The sequence below is a fragment of the Micromys minutus genome (genome assembly GCF_963924665.1).
Source record: "Micromys minutus genome assembly, chromosome: 12".
Lineage (NCBI taxonomy): Eukaryota > Metazoa > Chordata > Mammalia > Rodentia > Muridae > Micromys > Micromys minutus.
In genome coordinates, this window is record NC_137981.1 from 27655669 (window position 1) to 27679692 (window position 24024).

Genomic DNA, 24024 nt, shown 5'->3' on the forward strand with positions numbered 1-24024 from the left:
AAAGGCAAGTGGTAAGATAACAATGTATCCTGCTAATCAAATATTCCCCAGTCCATGTTTGAACCCCAGAAAAAGGACTGCATTACTCTTTCCAATACTACTACTTCTGACATCTAAGTTTCTTTCCATTACACCACAGGACTATAGAGTTTAATCCATCTTATTACTTAAGGAAGCATAAAACGATTCCAAGGAATTTCTTTCATTTAACTAAAAATAATCATAGCAAACAAGAGAGGCAACAAAAAAAATTGACAAATGAGCTGGTCATTTAGGTCAACTGGACACAAGCTAGAATCATCTGAAAGGGAGCTGAAACTCCCTCCATAATATCAAGCTGCAGTCAAGCCTGTAGGGCATTTTTAGAATTGATGTGGGAGGGCCCAGTCCATTGTGGGCGGGGAGAGCCCTAAACTAGTGGTCCTAGGTTCTATGAGAGAGCAAGCAATGGTGAGCAAGCCAGTAAGCAGCACTCCTTCATGGCCACTGAATCAGCTCCTGACTCCAGGTTCCTGTCCTGTTAGAGTTCCTGTCCTGGCTTCCTTTAATGGTGGACTAAGATGTGAAGGTGTAAGCCAAATAAACCCTTTCCTTCCTAACTTGTTTTTGATCTTGGCATTTCATTACAGCAACAGTAACCCTAACTAGGACAACAATGAATACAATGAGCCTTTTCAGTTCTGGACTGAGACCTCGCAATCTAGTTACCATCATTATTTTGGTCAAATTATTTCAGTTCTTTGACCCTGTTTCCTTACCTAGGAATGCAGTTCTCTACTTCTGAGGAGTAAATGAATCAGTAAGAATATAAAAATAAGAGAAAACACTGTGTTCAGGCTACAAAAGAATTATTCTATAAATACATTCTCTCCCAACACTTAAATCCAATCTCTTTTATAACTGACATGATTCTGATTTACTCTCACTGAACATCATTCACGCTTATTTTCATCCACTTTGGTTCAATGAAGTGATCCAAATAGTTAAAAAATAGATACAAAGTACATAAAATACAGTAAAATTCACCTGCATTTTCAAGGAGGACCTCACTTCCAGCAAGTCTCCTATAGCAACTCAACTGGTTAAGTCATTTACCATCAAAATGTGAATAGCATGCTGAGTTCTGGATTTCAATCGAAGTATGAGATATATCCATGAAAACAAAAAGATACTGAATAGGCTTTCTCTACTCCACCCACTTCTAGGATACCTATATGCAAAAAAAAAAACCTTAAATACCAAGTTTCAGAAAGAATTTTAAGATTTGCAACAATGGTTTAGTATGAAAATTTAGACTTTGAACATTCTGTTCACTGGTGCTTTAGCAGGTATACAGAAAACACCACACATGTGAATATTAACTTGATTTCTCTTTGGCAGAAAACTTAAGGTCCAGCCTATGAGAAAAAGTCAGTAGCACCAACAGCTCCCAGTAAGCATGCAAATAAAGTTAGTAAGACCGCAGGGCCATTATGTGTAGTCCCTCAGTTCCTACTCCTTTACAGCAAGTCCTCTGAAATCTAAATCCTAAATTTAAAATCCATTCGTTGCTTATACCCCTAAGTCCTTCACTTATTGGGCAACTGTTCTGTATTTCCTGAAACTGGTTGATTTGTTTAGAGTATGATCTTTCTTTAACCCAAAGTTTTACAAACTAAAAATGACGAGTATTTATTAAATGAAACAATAGAAAAATATAAGAATGTTATTATATACATTACACATATAAGGATGTTATTTCATGAATCATTTCAGTCATAAATATGGTATATTTATGGTACTAAGTACAGCTATTATTGTGTACTAGAAAAATATATAGTGGCCTGAAGCTTAAAACATCCAAAATCTACTGCTTAACCCATCTTTCTAAAACATTAACCAAATGGCATTCTTTTGCTTGGTTTAAAGCTTCCAGGAGGCCCATTAAATACAGAACAAAATATAATTCCTTTAAATGGCACTTAAGTTTGTGCACAACGAAGCTCACCTAAGTCTTCTGCAACCCCACGTTCCAGTTCCAACAGTTTTTTGGTATGCTGCTCCTTCTACCCTACCCGCTTCATTTACACTAGACACCTGTTGTTTCAAGACTGGGTCAAGCCAGAAGCAGGAATGTATCTGATTAAGTCCCTTTAATTTTTGTATTTAGGAGGCAGGTCCAAGCTCCAGACCAGACTACACAATGAGTCCCTGTCTCAAAACAAACAAGAACAACAAAACACCTGCTTCAAGTCTGCTTCTTAGTGTTTGTTTCCAAGAAAGACAAGAGTTCACTCTTTGCCCTGGTCTCTGCCCGGCCTCTTACACTAACTACACACCAATGCATGCTTTCAGCAGTGTTCTTGGCTCTGCATGAAAGAACACAGCTAGGCTTTTCTCATACTCACTGAGTACTCCTCAGGACTCTCATAAGAGGCCAGTGTTCCTAAAGGCTCTCTTCTTGGTTGTTTTACTTTCTCTAAATACTGCATGCTAAACCACACTTGCAACATCCATTATACTTTAATACCAAGAACTCAAGTACAGCTGTTTTCTTCTGAGGTACAAAAGGATGGCATTGCTTCCAGTGTGCATCACACTTCTGTTCCCTGCTGCCTATCTTAAGAGCAAGGCGTCTCCCATCTAGACCAACTCCTTTGGTCCTGGGCTTCCAACCAAGTTTTCTTTTCCATTTTCTATACACCAACCATATACAGACAGTTCAAGAAAACAAGACTAACCAAGTCGTGTCTTCCCCCACCCCTCCACACACACTGAACATTCTTTAATGTCCTCTCACTGCCCTGAAAACATAAAATTCAAAATCCTTAGTAATGTCCACAGTACCGTCTATACTTCGGCTTAACAAGATCACTTTTTCCTAACTCTTTGCAGCCCATCTCTCACTAGTCCACCGTTTATTCTATGCACCAGCTGCATTTCTGAAGTACCTCTTTACTCTTTCTTCTCCAGTACTCACAGTAAGTACCAAAGCTTCTCAACTATCTTTGATCTCATAACTAGGTTAAATATACTTCACTCTTACCAAAACCATTGCTCCCTCCCGAATAAGAACATCCATTACTCTCTGTTACACATATTTGGCCTGTGCTATTGTTTATCTCTCCGCATAGATTTCAAGGTATGAAGGAAGACGAGATCAAGTTCCTCGTGTTCAACATCGAGTGCCAGGGACAAATACAATGCCAGCAAGCTAAGGCTAACAGCTCTGCACTCTGGGAAGTCAGCACCTGACAGAGTATACTGCAACAACTTCAGGACTTTTGGAGCCTGAAGTGCCCTTCTCCTTCATATACACAACGAGCCTTCCTTAGTAGGGCAACTTCTCTATCCAAGCTGAGGAAAGCATACAGGTGAGGTCCATCCGGTTAGCAACTGGCCATCGAAGTTTTGCACACCACACATGCAAGTAGAAAATTTGCAGCCCCTCATCTACGAGTGGCATCTAGTGACTGAACAACGGGGTCAGCAAAGTGGTGGGCACAAGATCAGTTAGGAGTGACTGGGGCCCCATGGTCCTCACACTGAAACAAGGACAAAGATTTTTATTTTCCCACGTACCAAACGAGATGGCGCTGCCTCTGTGCGGTCCCGCCCGCCCCGAGACGCAGGCTGGAGAGGACGGTGGGACCCTGAACTGTACGGGAGCGTCCTTGGGGTCGAGAACGCGCCTCTGCCTGCCAGGGAAGCTCCGGGAGTCCGAGGCAGTCGGCGCAGAAGTTCCAGCGGCACCCCAGCGGGGCCGCTTCGTGCAGGGCTCACAGCCGGGACCCGCACTCATGCTGGGACCCGCAGCGCACAGTCCCCGGGCCGGCCCGGGCGGAGAGCCTCATTCACTAACCCTGACAGGGACGGAGTGCGCCTCCTTCTCGGCGCCCCCCGCACCATTCCCTCTCTGCAGCGGCCCGCTCTTGAGGTTGCTGCTGCTCCTCGGGCCTCCGAGCCAGACCCTCCCTGTGCAGCCGCTTGCCTCCGCTCGTCCGCAGGGAGCCCACCTGCCCGGGACGCGGCGCTTCAACTCAGGTTCGGGCTCCGGCTCCGGCTCACTTTCCTACCACCGGAAAGCAGCCCTTCTCGCGCTTCCGACTTCCGGGCCGCACACAGCCGCAAAGCGGAAGTGTGGTGCTTAACGGGAGCCGGCGCCCGGAAGGTCAGCGTGTGAAGGTGGCAGTGGCAACGCGGGTTTTCCCGCTGTTGCTGTGGGGGCCACGGCCGAGCACACGACCCCGGCCTGAGGTGGTGGTGGTGGGAAGCCCACCGCTTTTTGTTGCGACCTCATGGAGGGTGGCGGAGGAAGTGGCAACAAATCCACCAGCGGGTTAGCTGGCTTCTTCGGAGCCGGAGGAGCGGGTTACTCGAACGCTGATTTGGCTGGCGTCCCACGTGAGTATCGGGCCTAACTTGCTCCCCTTTCTGACTGCTTCCTGGGACCACTAGAACTGTGTAACGTTCCCTGTCCCTTTTCCTGTTCGCGTTCACAAGATTCACCGTTAGTGGTAAGGTTTCAAGACTGAACGAATTTGGGGGATCGTAAATCTCCGGGAAGCTTTCTTTATTGACCTAGTTTCGAGAGGAAACACAAAATGTCCTCCTTTAGCGCTCCATCTCTTCTCACAAGCTTTTCTGTATTCTTGGCCCCGTTATGAGACCCTAGTTCTAGAAATAAACATTTCAAATAACAAAAAGCCTGCAGTTAATTTATTTCTAAGTATCGGTTAGGCGAAAACATCTTTTGTTCTTTTGTTTATTTTGAGACAATTCAGGAAATCAGAAAGCTGGGAAGCGAGGGAAACTTAAGAGATGTATAAACGGGGCGTGGGGGGAGGCAAACAATATTTGAAAACGAAGTAAGCAAATTCAAACATACAGAGTCATGAATACCTTCCCTGCCTGTTGGCCCTTCTCAATCATCTAAATATGTATTTCGGGCTTTTAAGGTTTTGTAATTACAGATATTCGGCTGGATAAATAGAACTTGGACGTTGATGGTGAATAGCTAAAGTGTCTCTTCTTGCTCACCCTCGTAGTGTTTGTCTAAAACCTGTATCCTTAAAAACATACAGAAAGTCCTTTTTGACCCTAACGTCTGCTGTCAAAACTGAGTCCAGAACAGTTTATGTGTAACTTAGGATTTCTCAGTTTCATAAAATGAAGGGCACTACTTAATGTGAAAAAAATAATTATTGCTTTTTTGGTTTAGACATCCTACTAAGGAGAATGACATAAGGATGCTGCAGATGCCATGACAGAAGTAAAATGGGACCCTGAGGTGGTGATAGTGGAGATAATGGTGGGAGATGAAGGCTATTTGAGAACAGGACAGGAAAAACAGCTTGGGAGTTGACATTGGAGCTGTGACCTGAATTTAGCAACAACTCTTTGAGAGACAGAACAAACTTTACATGTGTCTTGAACAGCTATTGGATCAGTTTGTCTTTAAAGTTACAAGGGCGTGAACTGATACAAGATGGATTGTAAGAGCAGTGAGGCATGAAAACAGCAACAAATACAAGCTTTTATAAGCAAGAGAAAGGGGATTAGATTTGATCTCATTGTAGATGGAAGCCATTAGGGCTGATTTCCTAATTTCTACAGAGAAAGTGAGTTGAAAGGGTAAGAGAAAGTAAATTAGTAAGAAACCATTGGGATGGGATGGGATGCTTGGGTGGGGGGTGCTGGGTGTAACAATTGGAAATAGAATTGATGGAGTGTGTGCATTTGTGAAGAATTAACCAAGATACAAAAGGAACCAAATAGTGTACTTAAAATCTATGTCGATTAATTTTCTTGCTAGATTGTTTCAAAGTCAGTAGATTTAAAGTTAACCTGAAATTTTGTATTTTCTTTTCCATTAAGTTTTATCCCTGGGTTAAAAAAGAAGGATTCTCCTTGCCATAATTGAGAGTCTGTTAATAAAATTGTTAGACTTTTCTACAATAAAAAATCTAGCCTAACGACTATTTTCCCTGAGAGGCTGATTATCTGATTATATTTGATTGTCATGCTAGTTTTTAAAAAGTGTGTGTATGGAGAAGTAGTATGGGCACTTTCTGCCAAACCTGCTGTCCTGTGTTGGATCCCTAGAAGCAAGCTGGTAGGTGGGAGGGACTCTAGTGAAACCTCCACATGCACACTAGCACACACTCAGACCCAAGTGAATGTATAAATGTAAAAAAGTTAAACATAAGCCAAAACAGTAATAACTAACCTAAGCTTATTTTCTAAGAGTTTCATGATTTGATGTTAATGCCAATATCTTACAAAAATTTAGGGTATTGGTGCAAGGCCTAGTTTCTAAGGAAAATTTACATTCGTTGAGTTTTGCAATGTGTAATAGTTGCAATGTGAGTCAGTCCTGTATAAGGTACTTGGATGGATTTTGTTACAATGTGACATTCTGTTTTCTCTGTAGTGACTGGTATGAACCCCCTCTCTCCTTATTTAAATGTGGATCCACGGTATCTCGTTCAGGTAAGACAACACAAGGTTCAAGTGCTTAGAACTGACTTGCTGTGAAGTACTTCTAGAGGAACTAATCTGATTTCTCTGTAATAAGACCTGGCTGTCCTAGACTCACTTTGTAGACCAGGCTGGCTTTGAACTCACAGATCCACCTGCCTCTGCCTCCGCCTCCTGAGTGCTGGGATTAAAGGTGTGTACCACCAAAACGTCTTCAACCATTAAATGACATCTACAGAATATCCAGAGCTAATGTCATACTTAACAGTAAGAAACTGAGTGATGATTCCTCAAGATCAGGAACAATACAAGTTTGCCCAGCTGGTTTTTAGTCTTGGCTTGGTCCAGTATTCCCTTTTTGGGATTTTAATGTATATTTTATTCCATTGTGTATTGGAAGTATCTGATCTGTGGTTTCATTTGATTTTTTCAGGGGATTACAGTTAGGAGATTGCTTGAATCTCAGAAGAGATGTTGAAGTTTGGACTTTAAAGCCATGCTGAGACTATTGTAGACTACAGGGACTTTTTAAAGTTGAACTAAATACATTTTGTATTATAATAGAGCTATGTGACTGTGGTGATTTGAATGAAAATGGTCCCCATAGGCCCATAGAGAGTGACACTATTAGGAGATAACCCTGTTGGAAGCTCTGGGGGCAGGCTTTGAGGTCTCAGATGGTTTCTTTCAACCATTCTTAACTCCAGTTGTAGAGGATGCAGTGCTGTCTTCTGATGTGCTTTAATATCAGATATACATGTATTTCACATACATACATGCAGACGAAATACTCGTATACATAGAATAAATAAATTCAAAAGGAAACGTGCATCATCTCTTTAAAGTGATGATTTTAAAGGGGTAGAGGTACATTCTGAATTTGTGTATGTGTTTGCTAGGAAGAAGTTCTGCAGTTGTCTAAGGTTAATAAAAGAAATATCTCCCCCATGTAGTTTGTATTTACTAATCAGAAGAGCTGGTATGCTTGCAAAGCTTCACATTCTCCAGAAATGAAAGCCAACTAAAGGGCCCTGTGTGGGTGCACACCTTTAGGCTGTGCCCTTGGAAGTGGAGGCAGGAAAATCAAGAGTTCAAGGTCATTCCCAGCTACAAAGCAAGTTTACAACTATTTGAGGTCTGTTTGTAAAAGACAGAAGTTACTAAGGGGAATAATTTATACTTGTATGACCCAAGCTGTTCTTTATTTGCTTCCAGACTGATAGTCAACTAGTATGTCTTACAGTTTTTAAGTATATCTTCGTTTAGACTCATTGTTTCTAGATACTAGCACTGTAGCTTAAGCTTATCATTAAGGCAGATTCTATACAACTGTATCAGATTTACACTAAGAAAGATTAGATGGAGTAAATCAGTTCTGCATGGAAATCCCTCCAAGAAATTCAGTGTGTTATGCTCACGTCACTTGTATTAGTCAGGCTTCTCCAGAGAGACAGAGTTTATAGAATGTGGGTGTATAAAGGGGATTTATTAAAATGGTACAATTATCCAGCAATGGCCGTCTACCAACAGAAAGTACAAGAATCCAATGGTTGTTCAGTCTATGAGGCTGGATGTCTCAGCTGGTCTTCAGTATAAGCTGGAATATGGAAGAAGGCTCTAATGCCAGTGAAGGAATGGGCTTGTTAGGCAGAGCGAGTTTCCATCTTCCATGTCCTTTATTTAGGCTGCCACCAGAAGGTGTGGCCCAGAATAAAGGTAAATCTTCCCACTTGAAATTATTTAAAAAAAAAAACACAGATGTGCTCAGCTGCTTGGGTTTCAGTTAGTTCCATGTGTAGACCAGTTGACAACCAAAAAGTTGTCACATCATTTTTGATTTATGTGCTGGCTGTTATTGCAGACAATTTTGCTTTTGCTCGAATTTGATGTCTGAGTTTGTCTTAATTTGATTGTTTACTTATTTCAAAAGTACTTTAAAAAGTTGACCTGTAATCCAAGCACTTGGGAAACTGAGACAGGATAATCTTGAGTTTTAGGCCAGCCTAGACTACATAATGAGACACTGTCTCATAACTAAAAGGAAAAAAAATAGGAAGAAATTTATTCAAGTTTTCAGGGTACCTTCATCTTGATTTTTTTTTTTTTTTTTTTTTTTTTTTTTTTTGACCATTAGGATACGGATGAATTTATTTTGCCAACTGGAGCTAATAAAACCCGAGGCAGATTTGAACTCGCTTTCTTTACCATTGGAGGATGTTGCATGACAGGTCAGTAGGTTTTTGTTTGTTTTAGATTTATTTTATTTTCTATGTGACTACACTGTCGCTGTCTTCCAACCCATCAGAAGAGCGCATCGGATCCCATTACAGATGTGAGCCACCATGTGGTTGTGGGAATTGAATGCAGAACCTCTGGAAGAATAGTCAGTGCTCCTAACTGCTGAGCCATCTCTCCAGCCCCAGTATTTTTATTTTTAATGTCCTTAAATCCAAGTTGTTAATGGTGCTTAAAGTAAAAAAAAAAAAAGTAGGATATTGTTTTTATTTTTAAAACTTGTATTGCATTTTTATTATATTAAAAAAACAATTGTTTTTTAATATAAAGGATGCATATATATATTGTTATGATTCACCACCAGGGGCTGCATTCGGGGCAATGAATGGTCTTCGTTTAGGATTGAAGGAAACCCAGAGCATGGCCTGGTCCAAACCGAGAAATGTACAGTAAGTGTAGATTCTTGCATATTAACCACTGCTTTGAGGTTTTTTCTTAATCACCATCTGATGATGTTAATAAAATGTTTAAATAGTTAGCATTCCCCCCCCCCCATCTCTCTTTTTTTAGTATATGGTTTTGGTTTCAAAGGATAAGGAACCAAGTTGTCCTCATTCAGCTGGTACTACCCCCAACCTGATTTCTTGGTTTACATGTGTTCTGTTCTCCAAATTTCTATGGCATACTTTTTAAATTGTTGAGTCCCAATTTTTCTTGGGCCTATAGGACTCGAAAGCTTGGTGATCAAAGCTAGATTTATTAGCATCTTGCTGACATGCTTCAGTTAAATTCTTTTTGACTGAACCTAGGGCATTGCGCTTTTTAGATTCCACTGAGCTAAATCCCCAACCCCCAAAAAATTCTTGAAAATAATTTCTTCAACTCCAAGGTCATTGTGTGTATGTGCATGTGTGCAGGTGTCCACATGGGCAGAGGAAGGTCAAATGTTAGCCTAAGGTGTCCTTTCAATGGAGCTGTCCCACTTACCCAGTGAACCATCTGCCCAGACTCTGAACTGTTGATGTATTCTCTGCCAGAAGGTGGCAGCAGACGTGATGTAGTTGGCCTTAGAAAACCTTAAAGGCTTGCCAGATTTTTTCCTGTTCCTGTTACTGTGGGAACTTCTTTATTGACAATTCAAATTTTGTAGTATTAGAAACCAAAATATTGTAATAAATACCTGTGAACCCTAACTCTTCTACAACAACCATCAGCCTTGGCCAGTCGCCCAGTTTCTTCTTTTGTATCATTTTGAAACAAAATTCCCAACCAATATTAATTATGAATTTAGAAGTAGGAAGTCTCTTAACAAAATATTATACTTGATTATTTTTAAAACAAAAGCAACATAATCTTTCTAGTCTTCCCATATTAGAAAGCAGCATTTAATAATTGGAAAAGGGTAGAATTTATAACCAAACATTATGTGTGTATAACTTCATAATTATAGTTTAATCACTTAATATTGTTGTCTATCCAGTGGTAGTCAGCCATCCCAGACACGTTTCTGTGATGGTGTTACACTGCTGGGAGAGTAATGTGTGGTCTTCACCTGGTTGCTGTGTCACCGTTCTGGTGAGCTGTGACTCTGGTGTGGGACGGAACTTTGCTTCCTTGAGAGTGTGCTAAGCATTCACTTTGACTGCTTAGTTCTAGTATGGGAGCAGACAGTGCTTTCTCCATGTGCTCCAGTAGGCAGCTCATCCTTTCTCACCCATGTCCTTTCTGTGGGCCCTACTGGTTTCCTGAAATGTATTCCCTTTCCCAAAGAACGTCGAGCACAGTGACACTGTTTTCACACAGATAAGTTTATAAGTACATTCAGGCTATGCTTTGACGCCTTTGTATTTAATCTGCCCTGAATAATTTTGTATCTTTACTAAAGGACTTTTCCCTAGTAATTGCCCAGAGTGTTGGAAATTTTATCATAAACCTCACTTATATAAAGTAACAATCATATTTATTAAAATCTGGGGTGGTATCAAGATGTACCTTAAAGTTCCAAAAACATTAAGGCTTGGGCCTATGTCTTTTAAATAGCTACTGTTATGGCTTAGAAGATTATACTAAAGAAACAGTGATCTTAAATACATTTTTTTTTCTCATTCTTCCCTGGTAGGATTTTGAATATGGTGACTAGGCAAGGGGCACTTTGGGCTAATACTCTAGGTTCCCTAGGTAAGTATAAATCTTGTTCGATTAATCTTTTGTTTTGAGACAATGTCTCATGTAGCCCAGTTTAACTCCAAACTTTTGTTATGTAGTTGAGGAGAAGCTTGGAATTCTGACCTTCCTGATCCTATCTTCCAAGTTCTGAAATTGCAGATGTGCATCCACTGAGGAACAAACCCAGGGCTCCAGGCAAACACTCTTCCACTGGGCCACATCCCCAGCTATTAAGTCATTCATAAATAGAAAAAAGGTACAGTTTGGTCAACCAAGATTCTGGTTCTAGGCTAAACAACATTTAAATCCACTCAGGTAAATATTGTAGCTACCATCGGTAAAAAGACTCATAAGTGCTCTTACTTGTCTAAACAGTATGCTGAGTAAAATCCTGTTTTAAACTAAATGACATCCAAGACATGACATACATGTTAAGAAAGGTTCAAAGTTCTGTATTGAGATGTGACAGACTGAGTCAGACCTTATGCTTTGTTTTCCAAATAGCCTGTTGATTAGTGAGTTAATCTATAGATTTTCAGGACCTAAATGGAAAGGTTGCAGTAACTCTTTTGTAGATAAGGAAAGCATTCACAGTTATAGACAGGGTAATTTAAAGTCAGAGCCCAGTGCTTTCATCATATTGTTCATGAATAGTTTCTTCTTTTGATTGCTAGTGGTTTATAATCTACTTACAGTGCATATATATTGCTATCTGAAGTTTTCACAATTTGTAGACAAGCTGAATTTAATTGTACTCTTTTTACTTATAGCAGATTGAGTAAAGGACAAACTTGAAAAGGCCACTATTGTAACTAATTATGAAATTTGGAAGCAGTGTCACAACAGAAAGCCAAATTCACATTTTGAATTTTGACAAATGATGATTTTGATGTTCTGCTTATGTCTGTAACCCTGAAACAACCCCCTACACACACTAGTCATGTTCCCGTGTTCTTTTGTAATTGCTTATATACCTAGGAAACACAACAGCCTGTGCCTACATTACAACTTATTTGTAGCCCTGGAAATCCTGCATTGCAGAAAGTCCTATAGTCCTAGGCAGGAAGCAGTAAATGATCACTCTGGTGGTTGCCATGTTCCCCATTATAATATGATGTGACTGGGCACAATGTTATCTATATGATCATTTTCATAAACGTATAGAAGTTCCACAACAGACAAAGAGCAAGGCTGAGCCTGATGGAATGTTGGAAAGCGAGTATAGGTATTGTTGGTTTGGGGGTTGAGCCATAATCTCCCTTTAGTTTTCACTGGTCTGGAACTTGCTATGTTGGCCATGCTGGCCTGGAACTCAGAGAACTCACCTGCCTCTTCCTCTGGAGTACTGGGATTAAAGGTGTGTACTATCCATGTAGCTATGATTTTGAAAACTGGTAAGAAAGCAGTATAATGCATATTGTGCCTGATAAATATAGGTGAAGTAATGTAAAGACTTGGCTAAAGGTTCTGTACAACTAAAGGGTTTTGTAGCATGTAGAAGTCAGACCTCCTATTCTTTTATTGGTATTGTGGGGGTGCAGGTTGTTAGGGGGAGAAGGTGACAGGACCTTTCTATGTAGGTAAGCACACACCTGGGTGGACTGGATCTCGCCGTGTAGACTAGGCTGGTCCCTAACCTACAAAGAGATCTGCCTTCCTCTGCCTCATGAGTGCTAGGATTAAAGATGTGTGTCACTGTTGGCTGTAGTGTATTTCTATAATAGAAGTATGTAAGTACTTTTTTTAAAAGTATAGGTAGCCTAAGTAAAACAGAGATATTTTTCTTACACTCCATAGTAACACTTTCTAGTAATAGCATTTCTTCTGCATCTTCACAACCCCTTCTTTGTATAACCAGTCGATTGTATACACATGTGCCTGGTTTTTTGTATCAGTAAATGAAGGTTTTTCTAGCTTTTTGGTTTGTTCTAGTTTTTGTTTTGGCTCTCCTGGAACTCGCTCTGTAGACCAGGCTGGCGTTGAACTCAAATGATCCACCAGCGTCTGTCTCCCTACTGCTAGGAATAAAGGCATATGCCACCATGGCCTAGCATCTTCCTACCTTTTATGTGACTGTGATATTCTGCATTATAAAAAACTGCCTTTCTAGATTCCTGCAGCAATGCAGATGGTTCTTTGTTGCCAGAACTTTCCTGTTAGGCAGTGCAGCAGGGATGTTCTGTCTGTCTTTGGGTGTGTTTACCTAAATCCCTTACTGTTCTAACTTAAATCACTGGCTCTTTCTGTTTTAGCTTTGCTCTATAGTGCTTTTGGTGTTATCATTGAGAAAACACGAGGTGCTGAAGATGACCTCAACACAGTAGCAGCTGGAACTATGACGGGAATGTTGTATAAATGTACAGGTAAGCGATACTGAGTGGACAACTGAAATTTCTGGACACCAGCTCCTGGCAACCTCATACTCTGCATTTGCTATCTCATATACATGGAACAAGACAGTATTTGTCCTTTTTTGTCATTAAACATTTCTTCACGACCCGTGACATGTTAGATCATGCTTCAGAATCACCTCCTTAAAAGTGTGAACACAACATCTGTTGTATTCATACCATCATTTGTGAATCTGCTCATCTATCCGAAAGATGATGAAATCTCCTATTTGTAAGTCTCATATACAAACCTGAAGGGAATATTTTTCATGAACAAGGCAAGATATGCTGTCTTTGCCTGCTATACTTTTCTTTTGTGACTTGGGCTAAGCAAATCCTAGTCTGGCCCAAAAGTTTCCTCTTTTTTTTTTTTTTTTTTTTGGCCATAACCACATCTCCTTTAGGATGGAGAAATAAGAGAAATCTTAGAAAGAGGATGGGGGTCGATAATAGTTGAGCGGGGCCTGAACAATGGACTGAACTTGAGGTATATTGTGTGATCCCATGAGAAAGATGTGGACACAAGTCTGAAAGAATGTTTTAGATTTGAAGCAGAGTGAGAGGTTTATATTTAGGTTAAAAGTCAGTCAAAAATATTTCAATAAAGAATTACTAGAATTGGGCAGTTAAAACTATTTGACTGTTCTTCCAAAGGACCTGAATTTGATTCTCGTTACCCATGAAGTGGCTCACAACCATCTCTAACTCTAATCCTAGAGGACCCAGTGCCTCTCCTGACTTCTCTGTAGGCCTTGCGTCCATGTGCATACTGACAAGCAAGCAAAACACCAATATACAATCAATCAAAAGAATTACTAGAATTATCCTTGTGAGGAATTCTTAGAAATGTGGCTAGAAGGTGGAATCAGCCAGGCATGGTAGTTTACATCTTTAATCCCAGCATTCAGGAGGCAGAGGCAGGTAAATCTCTGAGTTTGAAGCCTGCCTGCTCTACAGAACAAGTTCCAGGTCAGAGTTACATAGACCTTCTCTGAAAATAAAAAAGAATAGGTGGAAGCATAAAGTCAGCGTAGTTAGGATTACTACTAATGATGTTTAAAATTTATGATATTAACCTTAAGTGTAGCTACAGATGGTAAACTTTACACCTGATGAAGCCATGTGAGGGAAGAGGCGCTGTCTAAAGACAGATGAATTGGGCTTGTCTGGTATCCATGAAGTTGTGCTGGGTTAGATATTCAGTGCTACATAAAACCAGATATGGCACACACATAAAATCCCAGCACTCTGGTGGTGGAAAATCAAAAGTTGAGGGTTCTTTTTAGCTGTGTAGAAAATTTGAGACCAAGCTGACCAGGAAGGGACACTGTCAAAAAGCAAAACAAATAGAAATCTTGTTTGTAGCATAGTAGAAACATTGTATCATTAATTGGCTTTGGCTTTGCTAACCAAAAAATCTTGAAAGAAATTCAAGGAGGGAGGGGTTTGTTGCCACTTCATATTCCTGAGTAGCATATAAGGCCTATAGGAATAGAGCAGTCAATCATGTTAGAGCTTGCCAAGAAACAAAATGACACAGGACTGGCTCTCTCCTGACTGGTTCTCTCCTTTTGACCTTTTCTTTTGTCCAGCTCCCAGCCTATGAGATGATGCCACCTACCTTCAGAATAGATCTCCTCCCTTCAGTTATTCCTCTGGAATGTCCTTATAGATATCATGCCTCTTCGGTCAAACTGACAAAAATTAAGCATCATAGTTTGTCTTTGAGAGACACAATAGTATGCTGTTCTGGCTTCCTGAGCACTGCCCCATCTATTCCCTATGTGTGCAGTCTCTTCAAGGCAAGACAAAACTCAGTAAAACATGCCAGCTGTTTTTTACTCCCATAGCACCACATCCCTTTAGTAAAGTGATGTTATGTTTTGTTTCATTTGTCTCCCAGTGATTCTTGGTCATTTAGATAACTTTTCTGTAGACATTGTTTTTATACAGCAGAATAAGGAGTATAGTACAATGCCGTTTTAGAAAGGGAAAATATTGGCTCAGGACCCTCACAACCAAGTTCTCTGAACAAAGGAGATTTGTTTGCCTCAGAGGTTCATAAGGCAGGGAATAAGAGACAAAAAGAGGAGAGGAAAGGAACAAGGGAGAAGGAGGGTAGGCATTTGTCCCGAGAGGACAAAGGACTGCCTCTGGTTAGAAGACTGACTCTGCCCATAGGCAAATGGCAGTTTATAAAGGTAAAAGGGGAAACTATGGTAGAATAAAGTGTTTACTTTTAATTGGGCATGTTACTTAGTTGAGCCAAAGGTGTCTTCTGATTGCTGCGCTTCAATTCTTTTATTGCTGGACCTTGGTAGTCAACCTCAGGAGAAGGAAGTAGCCAAATAAGGGAATAGACTTTGGTGGTAGCTTTAGGAATATAATCTAACAGTTTTTAGCAAAGCAGAGGGAATAGGAGAGAAGGGCAAAGCATGACAGAGCCATGCTCTCCACATCGGGGCTGAGGAGAGTCCTTTCAGGTTTTATAAAAACAAATTTAATATCTGACTACTTTGGAGAAAGATGACATTTAATCCTGGAAGTTTTAATAGACTTACTTAAGCTTATGATTAAATATGAATACCGTTTAGAAGATAAGACTTAATCAAAAGTCCGGTTTGTCCTCGGCCTTCCCATTAGGCTCACTTTTCTACATGATTTGATCCCTTGATAGAAAGAATACACCATTCTTTCTACTACCTCATTTAAGGGTTTTTATTTTTTATTTTTATTTGGCTTAAAATGTTCTTTCCAAATAGGTTTTTTACAAATTCTCATCTCTTGGTCTTGTTTATATATGGCTTTCTTGAAACCTCCCACAAACAATTTAGCACAGAAGGCTCTGTGCTGCAGGATAAATTACTGAAAGCCAGATTATTTAAGTGCAAAATCTGCATATTAAACATGGTGATAGCTATTGCAAGAGTAACTTTATCATTATCAGTTTGAAGTGTCATCTACCCTATTTTTTAGCTTTATTTTTTATTATTTTTAATTCTGTGTAAATGTGTTAGTGCCTGCATGTGAAATGTGCACATGGAGGACAGAGGTTTAGAATTCCTGAGCTGCAGTTGTGGGCTGCCTGCTGTAGGTGTTGGAAGTCTACCTCAGTCCTCTGGAGGAGTTACTTAGTCACTGAGCCATGTTCCAGCTTTACACTGTATTGAATTAATGCCAACTGATAAAAGATAGTTTTTGTTGTTATTGGTTTGGTTTAGTTTTGAAACATCTCACTCATGGATTAGGCTGGCTTCAAGCTTGTGGGAAATCTCCACAACCCCTTCCAGACTGCCAAAAATAGTATCTTGTGTCTCATCTTGGTTTTCCCTAGTTGGTGGTCAGATTGAGAAACTTCTGATATTTATTGCTATTGAATTTCTCTGAAGCCTTTTCTCCTTTCCTACTGGGTATGCCTTCAATTACTTTTTGGAAACATTTCCAACATTACAGCAATTAGCCTTTTACCTATTACATATGATACATGAAATTTTACCTAACTTTAAGTTGGGTTTGTGACACCAACTGTAATCCATTTCTTTTCAACTAATATCTATCTCAGGATACTGAGATGGGGGTAGAGGATTACAAGTTCAAGGCCAGCCTGAAATTTTTTTTTTACTGAGGACCCTCTTTCAAAAAGTAAAGATGGAATCAGAAAATTGTTCATGGGTAGAATGCTTGCCTGTCATTCATGAAACTCTAGGTTCAATTTCCAGTGCCTTGGGGGGGGGGGGCTTTTTATTTGATACTTAAAATATCAGTAATAGAAAGTCATCAAGAAGTCTTTGGAGTGTGCATTTGAATTTTTCTGTAGATCTGACGTTCAGTTTTAACATTTGGAAAGAGAACTGGTTAACTAATGGTAATCTTGATGAAACTTGCTAAATTTGAAATGCTAACTTGTTATCCTTTTACTTTTTATACTTTTGCTAACCTTATTTTTGTAAACTGACATTGTTTTTGGAAAGCTAAAACTAATGGAAGGCATTAGGAGAGAAAGCAGGATCACCCTTTGTTGACTTCTTGGACCTTATTTTCCAAATATATGTTTATTAGCCTGCTCGAAGATGCTTGTTGATAGCAAAGCTGTAGCTGTTGTTATTCTGGTAGAACGTAATTATAATGGAATGCATTCACATGGACTCTAACTCACATCTTTTTGGGAAAAGTACATAGACATTATACTGAATTTAAATTGTGAATCATCTTTCTTCTTTTAAAACAGGGTCTCATGTAGCCAAGGCTGGTCCCCAAGTGGCTCTGTATCTAAAGATATACTTAAATTCCTGGTCCCCTAGCCTCTGCCTCCCAGGTGCTATGTTTATGCGCCTGTACTACCATGCTCAGCTTGAGTTTCTTCTTCTACTCTAGCTGTTCCATAATAGTTCACTAACTACACTAAACATGTCTAAACATCTCCAAATTCTTGAATCTAAAATTGAAGTTATGTTTTGTTCTCACAGAAAGTTATTTCTATGGTCAGCCTGTCTTCTTGAGTTTTGCTTTACAAAGGAACTGGTCTGCTTTTGTTGGAGTGACTTCGGTGTGAATTAATACCGAGATTTTGGTTCAGCATATTATTACTAACTGTTCCACAATCACACTTGTTCAGTTTCATAATTGGCAGTCCTTGTCACTTGACATAGAATTTCTTTTGTCTTAAAGAAGCAAGTTTGGAACATTTTTTTAGGTTTAAGGTTACCAGCAAACAGGAACTAGCTCCTGTTTTTAAATACTTAAAGCCTAGTATAGTGGTTTGTTCGAGTAACCCCAGTACTGGAGACCCCAGGCATTGGTGTTATGCTGAGCTTTTATGCTTGGAGAATGGGGTGCTAGGGATGGAACTGAAGGTTTCACACATTCTAAGTAACTATTGTACCAGCTGAACTGTGTTCCCAGGCTTCCCCAGATTCTGTTTGTATATTTGTATAAAAAATAAAATTCCACATGCAATCCATTTTCAATATAGAAAACTGTTTTTATTCTTAAATGTTTTAGGAAAATGTGTATTTTATCATTTTTTTCAAAGCTTTATCTTATGTCTGCAATAAAGTACAATTGCTATTTGGAATGGATGAACTACTAGAACCCAAAACAATGCATAAGGTAGTAAAGCAGTCATACAAAGATACCTTTCAGAGACATAGATATAGAACTTATATTGTTTATTAATCTGTTTAAAACAAAAATGCATTAATAATGAATTCATCTATAGAATCTGAAGGCATTTTAAAGATTATGATGCAAGGCCCCAACGTGGCTCAGTGGTAAAGGTACTTGATGCTGAACCCAGTGTCCTAAATTGAATCTCTGGGACGTAGGTGGTGAGGATAGAACCAATTCCTACAAGTTGATCCTTTGACCTCCTCATTACATGCACACCTACATGCACAAATACACACAATAAGTAAATAGGTGTTTTTAATTAAAGATTGTAATACATCTTAATAAAGGGAGTTATAGTAAGATCTTACTGCAGAACATGCTGTTCAGTGGATATTGTTTTCTGTGTCTTGGTAGAATCTGTTACTCTTTACCCAGACAGTTTTGACCCAACCCTTGAGGCCTTGGTTTGTTATTTATTTTCTCTGGGCGTGCCTGCACATCTGTGCTCATGCTTGACCACCTAGAAGTCAGAAACTTACTTCAGGAAATTGTTTTTCTCTTTCTACTATTTAAGTACTGAAAATTGATCTCTAGTTGTCAGGCTTGGAGGCATCTTGCTGGCCCTGGTGTGTGTTAATGAGTGTACCCGTGTATATAACATCTATTCACAATTCACAAAGATAAGAGTAGTCCACTGTCCTTTACTGGGTAAATGGATACTTAACAATGAACTCTGTTATTAGCCCTTTACAAGGCAAGGGAATGCTGACATACAAAACTATGTGGATGAACTAAGAAAGGTAAGACTATCTCTAAAAGACAAATACTGGGTCACTCTACTTATATAAAATATATATAAAATAGTCAAACTTTAAAAAAAAAAAGTAAAGGGGCAGGAAATGAGTTTAATTTTTAGTTTCAGGTTTACAAAGTGGAAATTTTTTCAAATGTGAATATTGTTGAAAATTACACAGGCTAGCGCAGCAGGTTCGATTCCTAGCACCTTAATCAGGTGTCTTACAGCTGCCTGTAATTTTAGCTCCAGCGGAACCCAATACCTCTAGACTTTGAGGGTACCTACAAGGCTAGGATTCTGTACTGAGGGTGCACATGAGCACACACACAACTTAAAATAATTTACTTTTTATTAATAAAACTTCAGACATTATCATTGAGATGTATGTTTTATGTATGCGTGGATTCTACCACTGAACAACCCCCTTAGCCACTGTACAGTTTTTTGGTGGGAGGGAAGTGAAGGTGAGATCTCCTGAAGACCAGGCTGGACCCAAACCACCTGTGTAGCCAATGATGACCTTAAACTGCTGGTCTTCCTCAAGTACTGGAATTCTGGGATTATAGGCATGTACCACCATACAAGTTGTATGTTGTACTGGGTGTGGAACCATGGCTTCATTCATGCTGCTGTGAGGCTTAACATTCTGCCAGCTGAACTACATCCCTAGCCTCCTTTACCACAGTTCTCAAGAGAGTTATAAACAGCAATTACATTTTAAGTGATTGTGAAAGTACCTATATGATGGCCTTTGACCTTCAGGGTCTAAAATACTTATTATCTGGCTCTTTTAGAAGAGTTGCTATTCTCTGTTCTAAATTGCTATTTTAATGAATTAGCTCTGCTATTAACCGGTTTGTGTGTCCAGAAACAATGCACTTAAGTGTTCTGACTCTTGTTTTTCCATATTTGGAAAATATACTTTTTATCCTGTTCCTTTAGAAGAGTTACATAAATAACAGGAAGATAGGAAGTAAAGCTGAAACACAAATCTTGTTTGTTTTAATTCATGGAGACTGAACATTGGCCTTATTTACTCTCTTAGCAAATGTATTTGCTGACCAACTTCTTGTTTGTACCTAGACAGTTGCTCAATTTTAAGAGCTCTAAATCAAGAGGACCTTAGTTTTAATGGGTGTTTTTGTTTGTTTGTTTGTTTGTTTGTTTTGTTTCTGTTTTTGTTTTGCTGCATCCAGTTGGCGAAACCTAAAATTAATTTAAAAGTTTTTTAAATCAATTAAAAATTAGACCTTGGCAGCTGGAGAAGTGAATCAGGTCTTCTTCCAGGGGACACAAGTTCAATGCCTAGCACCCACATGGCAGCTTATGACTGTAACTCCAGCCTTAAGAGATCCAACACATACACACCACATATACAGGAAAAACAATACACATTCTAAAAAATAAAAATTAGAACTTGGGGAGCTGAATGTGGTGGTGTGTGACTTAAACCCCAGCATTTGGGAGGCATAGGCAGGCAGTTGGAGGCCAAGCTGGTCTACATAGTGAGTTCCCAGTGTCTCAAAAGGGGGAAAATTTAGAATTTGGCTGGTGTGTGTGATAAAAGACTTTTTAGGCTAGGATTGGGTGTGTGGTTCATATCAGCAGATCTTAAACATTTTGTAATCCCTAATACATAAGCTAAAAACATTCCCAGGGTGGGTTGTTACTCAAAATCTGAGAAATGGTATGGAATTTCTTGCACAAAGAGCAAACAGAAACCATGTTTTTAGAGCACAAGGTCAGTTTGGCAGAAATGATTTGCAGCGGTTCCTTCAAGACCAGTGGCTGCACTGCAGCACTGAGTGGACAGAAGGCCTTTTAGGTCTAAAAAGCCTTGAGGATGAGGTGGGGAAACAATCTGAACAAAATTAAATGTTTGGTTAATAAAGTAGTTCCTTTCCGTTCCCTGCCCTTTTTCATTTCTATGCTAACTGTGGCAAAGAGCACCTTGTCCTTCCCTTTGTCTTGATCCCAAGTAGGGGTTAGAGGATTGTGTTTTGGTTGCCATGTGTTTGTTTCGGTTTTATGATTTTGTTTTAATTAAATTTGATGTCGAGCTCTACAGATTTTTCTTGACTTTGTGGCACAAGATTCATCTGTATTAAACAAGATCACTATATTTTCAAAACTTTAGTTTCTAAACCACACTGAATGATTTAAGTTCATGTTCAGTGTTACAGTCCAAATATAGCAAGATGGCAGAAATAGTAACTAAGAAATACTTCCCACTTATGTGTATTATTTGAAGGCCAAATTCTCTCTCTCTCCTTTTCCCTCCCTCTCTCTTCCCCCCCCCCCCCCCCCCCACACACACACTTGTAGAGGTCAGAGATGAATTTGCAGGACTCGGTTCTCCTGTGGGCTAAAACCAAACCCAGGACAGGTACTTTCTGTCACTGGGTCATCTCCCTGGGCCCCTTGTCTTTTTGAAATGTGACTCAGACACCTCTTTAAGCTCTCAAATTTATGGTGCCTGTTTGTGAAGCTGTAAGACTTGGCCCTAACCCCTTAAGTTTCTTTGGGAAACCCCAGTTTTACTTTTCTCTCTCTACTCGGTAAAAGCTAGTAAGCAATTATAAATTATTGAGCTATTTCCTATTTTAAGAAACTTCCTCTTAACTTGGAGAGTTATTTTCAAACAACACTAAAGATTAAATGCTTTTTGATCCTCACAAAAACTTGTCTATTGCACAAACAGCTCAAAGTCTAATTCTGAATTTTTTTCTCAACTAGTTTGTTAATGCTCAGTGTTTTAGTTGTGTGAGACGTATCAGTTTGAGGAGGGAGTGCTGGTGTCATCAGTACTAACCCAAAGCCTGATTGCGTTTATCATTGCTGCTTGTGGAGTCCTCAAATATTTGAAGGACCTGTTCAGAGTTCAGATGCTGACAATACTGTTTCCACATAGAATGTTCACTTCATTTACAGCCTTGAATCCACTGGGGGCAGTCCTACTGCCGTTCTGAACCCTCCAATGAGCACGGGATGACTGATCTGTTTGAACATCAACAATATTTTAACCAGAATTGTTACAAGTCGGACTGCGGTTAGCCACCTCATCAGTCCTAAGGATCTTAGGTCCAAATCATGAGAAGTGCAAAGAAGTTACCAACTTAAAACTATAGAACTGTATATTGTGTGATCTGGGAAATTACCTCCTGAATTTAATGGTGGTTTAAAAACTTTTCCTCTTGCTTAGGGTTCTCTACAATATCTTTCTTGTAACATTTTTATCCCCATTTTATTATTTTTGTCTACTGTTAATGTTAGGTCATGGGAGGTGCAAGTTTTTCATTTGCTCTTCTTTCTTTCCCCAGGTGGACTTCGAGGAATAGCACGTGGCGGCCTGGCAGGACTAACGCTCACCAGTCTCTATGCACTGTGTAATAACTGGGAGCACATGAAAGGCTCCCTGCTCCAACAGTCACTCTGAAGATTTTTGGCATCTCAGGAATGGGGAACACTTCATAGTCATCCAGATCAATTAATAAGTCAGTCTTGTACCTACAATGAACAATTGGAGACTTATTTGCTGTGAAAGACCATGGATGCTTATCCTGGACTGCACTGCTTGCCCTCAGTGAGTGGAAGCCAAACCCTCTTGTGGCTCACTGAGCATGTGTTTTCTCTTCTCTGGAGATCATCCTGCACCTCCTATCCCCAACCTGGAAACAAACCACTTACTCCAAATTCAGGCTGTACTTTTATTACCATGTTAATTCATTTAAAAATCTAAATAAATTTCCAAATAAAGGGTGAATCAAGGTCATAATTTCAGTATTGATAACATCTGGGGGGATAGAGATGGCTTACCGGGTAACCACGCAAGTGTAAAGACTAAGTTTGGATCCCCAACGCCTACATAAAATGCCCAACAGGTGTAACAGCCCACCTAGCCCCAGTGCTCAGGAGGCAGAGACCAGATCATTTGGAGCAAGCTGGCTAGTTCTAGGTTCTAGTGAGAGACTGATTCCATATTAGATAAGGTGAAGAATGCTTGAAAATTAATATTGTCAACATACACACAGATACCTACTTCAGTATAAATAGCTTTATTTTCCCTGCCAGAATTGGGCCAAAACAATGTGAAATGAAGGGCTACTGGAAGCATGAGATTCTTTTCCTCCAACATGGATGACGTTACAGCCTCAAGATATTTCAAGTTAATCATTAAGAGTAGTATCCTAGAACAGAACACTCTGTACAACAGTTGGCTGTCCTGTATGGTAACTCTCTGGGAATAATTAAGAGCTGGAAGATATCTAAGCCTGGGAAAACATTCATAACATGATGAATACTAAGCAACCTCTGGGAAAGATACCTTAGACCTTTTTGAATAGTGACTAAGTTAGAAGTACTAAACAAGTGGCTGAATCACACTGGGATGTAGGTATTTTTAATATATATGTAGTTTTTTTAGGGAAAGGCTGGAGACAAGATTCATAAACCATATGCTCTTTGTATAATTTAGTTTATTGCACCCCTAGCCAAACATTACATTCTGGGCTTTACAAATAACACAAACAACCTTGATGTGGCAATTATGCTTTTAATGGAGATATAAAACTTATCAATGCAAAAGAAAGTTTTATAGTATCATTAGCAATAGTGATTAACTTAAAGTATGTTTTAATAATGTGAAATACAGTGTGTTAGACCTCAAAAAGAAAAAAAAAACTACAAAGTTCCCTGCAACCTAGTGTTGGAAAGGTTCCTTAAATTGTTTTTACCCACCAACTTTGTAATACTCAGTGGCATCTGGGGAGACATAAGAAAATGAGGCTGTTTTCAGCTATGATTTCAAGCTTTAGTAAAGCTGTATGGTGATGTCACTATGGGGGAACCATAAAATTTTCCCAAAAGTAC

The 24024-nt window shown here is 39.5% G+C and overlaps 2 protein-coding genes across 4 annotated transcripts in view; one reads left to right on the top strand and one right to left on the bottom strand.

Annotated features, from left to right (window-relative positions):
• PARG (poly(ADP-ribose) glycohydrolase) overlaps nt 1-4051 on the bottom strand; it is a 98816-nt gene extending 94765 nt beyond the window's left edge. The window contains exon 1 of one of the 3 annotated variants that reach the window (XM_080926856.1): nt 3996-4051. Coding sequence is in view for 1 of the 3 variants with exons in the window: in XM_080926855.1 (XP_080782981.1) it covers nt 3562-3781 (220 nt within the window). In the remaining 2 variants the exon portion in view is untranslated. Of the gene's footprint in view, nt 1-1026; nt 1110-3561 lie in introns of those variants that run through there. The other 2 variants (XM_080926855.1, XM_080926857.1) reach the window with 2 other exon arrangements.
• A 91-nt stretch (nt 4052-4142) lies between these two features.
• Nucleotides 4143-22918, top strand: TIMM23B (translocase of inner mitochondrial membrane 23 homolog B). Its single transcript, XM_080926216.1, has 7 exons — nt 4143-4383; nt 6413-6471; nt 8594-8687; nt 9059-9143; nt 10814-10872; nt 13113-13223; nt 22476-22918. The coding sequence occupies exons 1-7, from the start codon at nt 4278-4280 to the stop codon at nt 22589-22591; spliced, it is 630 nt and encodes a 209-aa protein (XP_080782342.1). The 5' UTR covers nt 4143-4277; the 3' UTR covers nt 22592-22918.
• Nucleotides 22919-24024: the final 1106 nt, after the last annotated feature.

Coding starts and splice junctions, on each gene's coding strand:
- TIMM23B (XM_080926216.1), top strand. CDS start 4,278: ATGGAGGGTGGCGGAGGAAGTGGCAACAAATCCACCAGCGGGTTAGCT. Junction 4,384..6,412: donor TGATTTGGCTGGCGTCCCAC/GTGAGTATCGGG, acceptor TTTTCTCTGTAG/TGACTGGTATGAACCCCCTC. Junction 9,144..10,813: donor TCCAAACCGAGAAATGTACA/GTAAGTGTAGAT, acceptor CTTCCCTGGTAG/GATTTTGAATATGGTGACTA.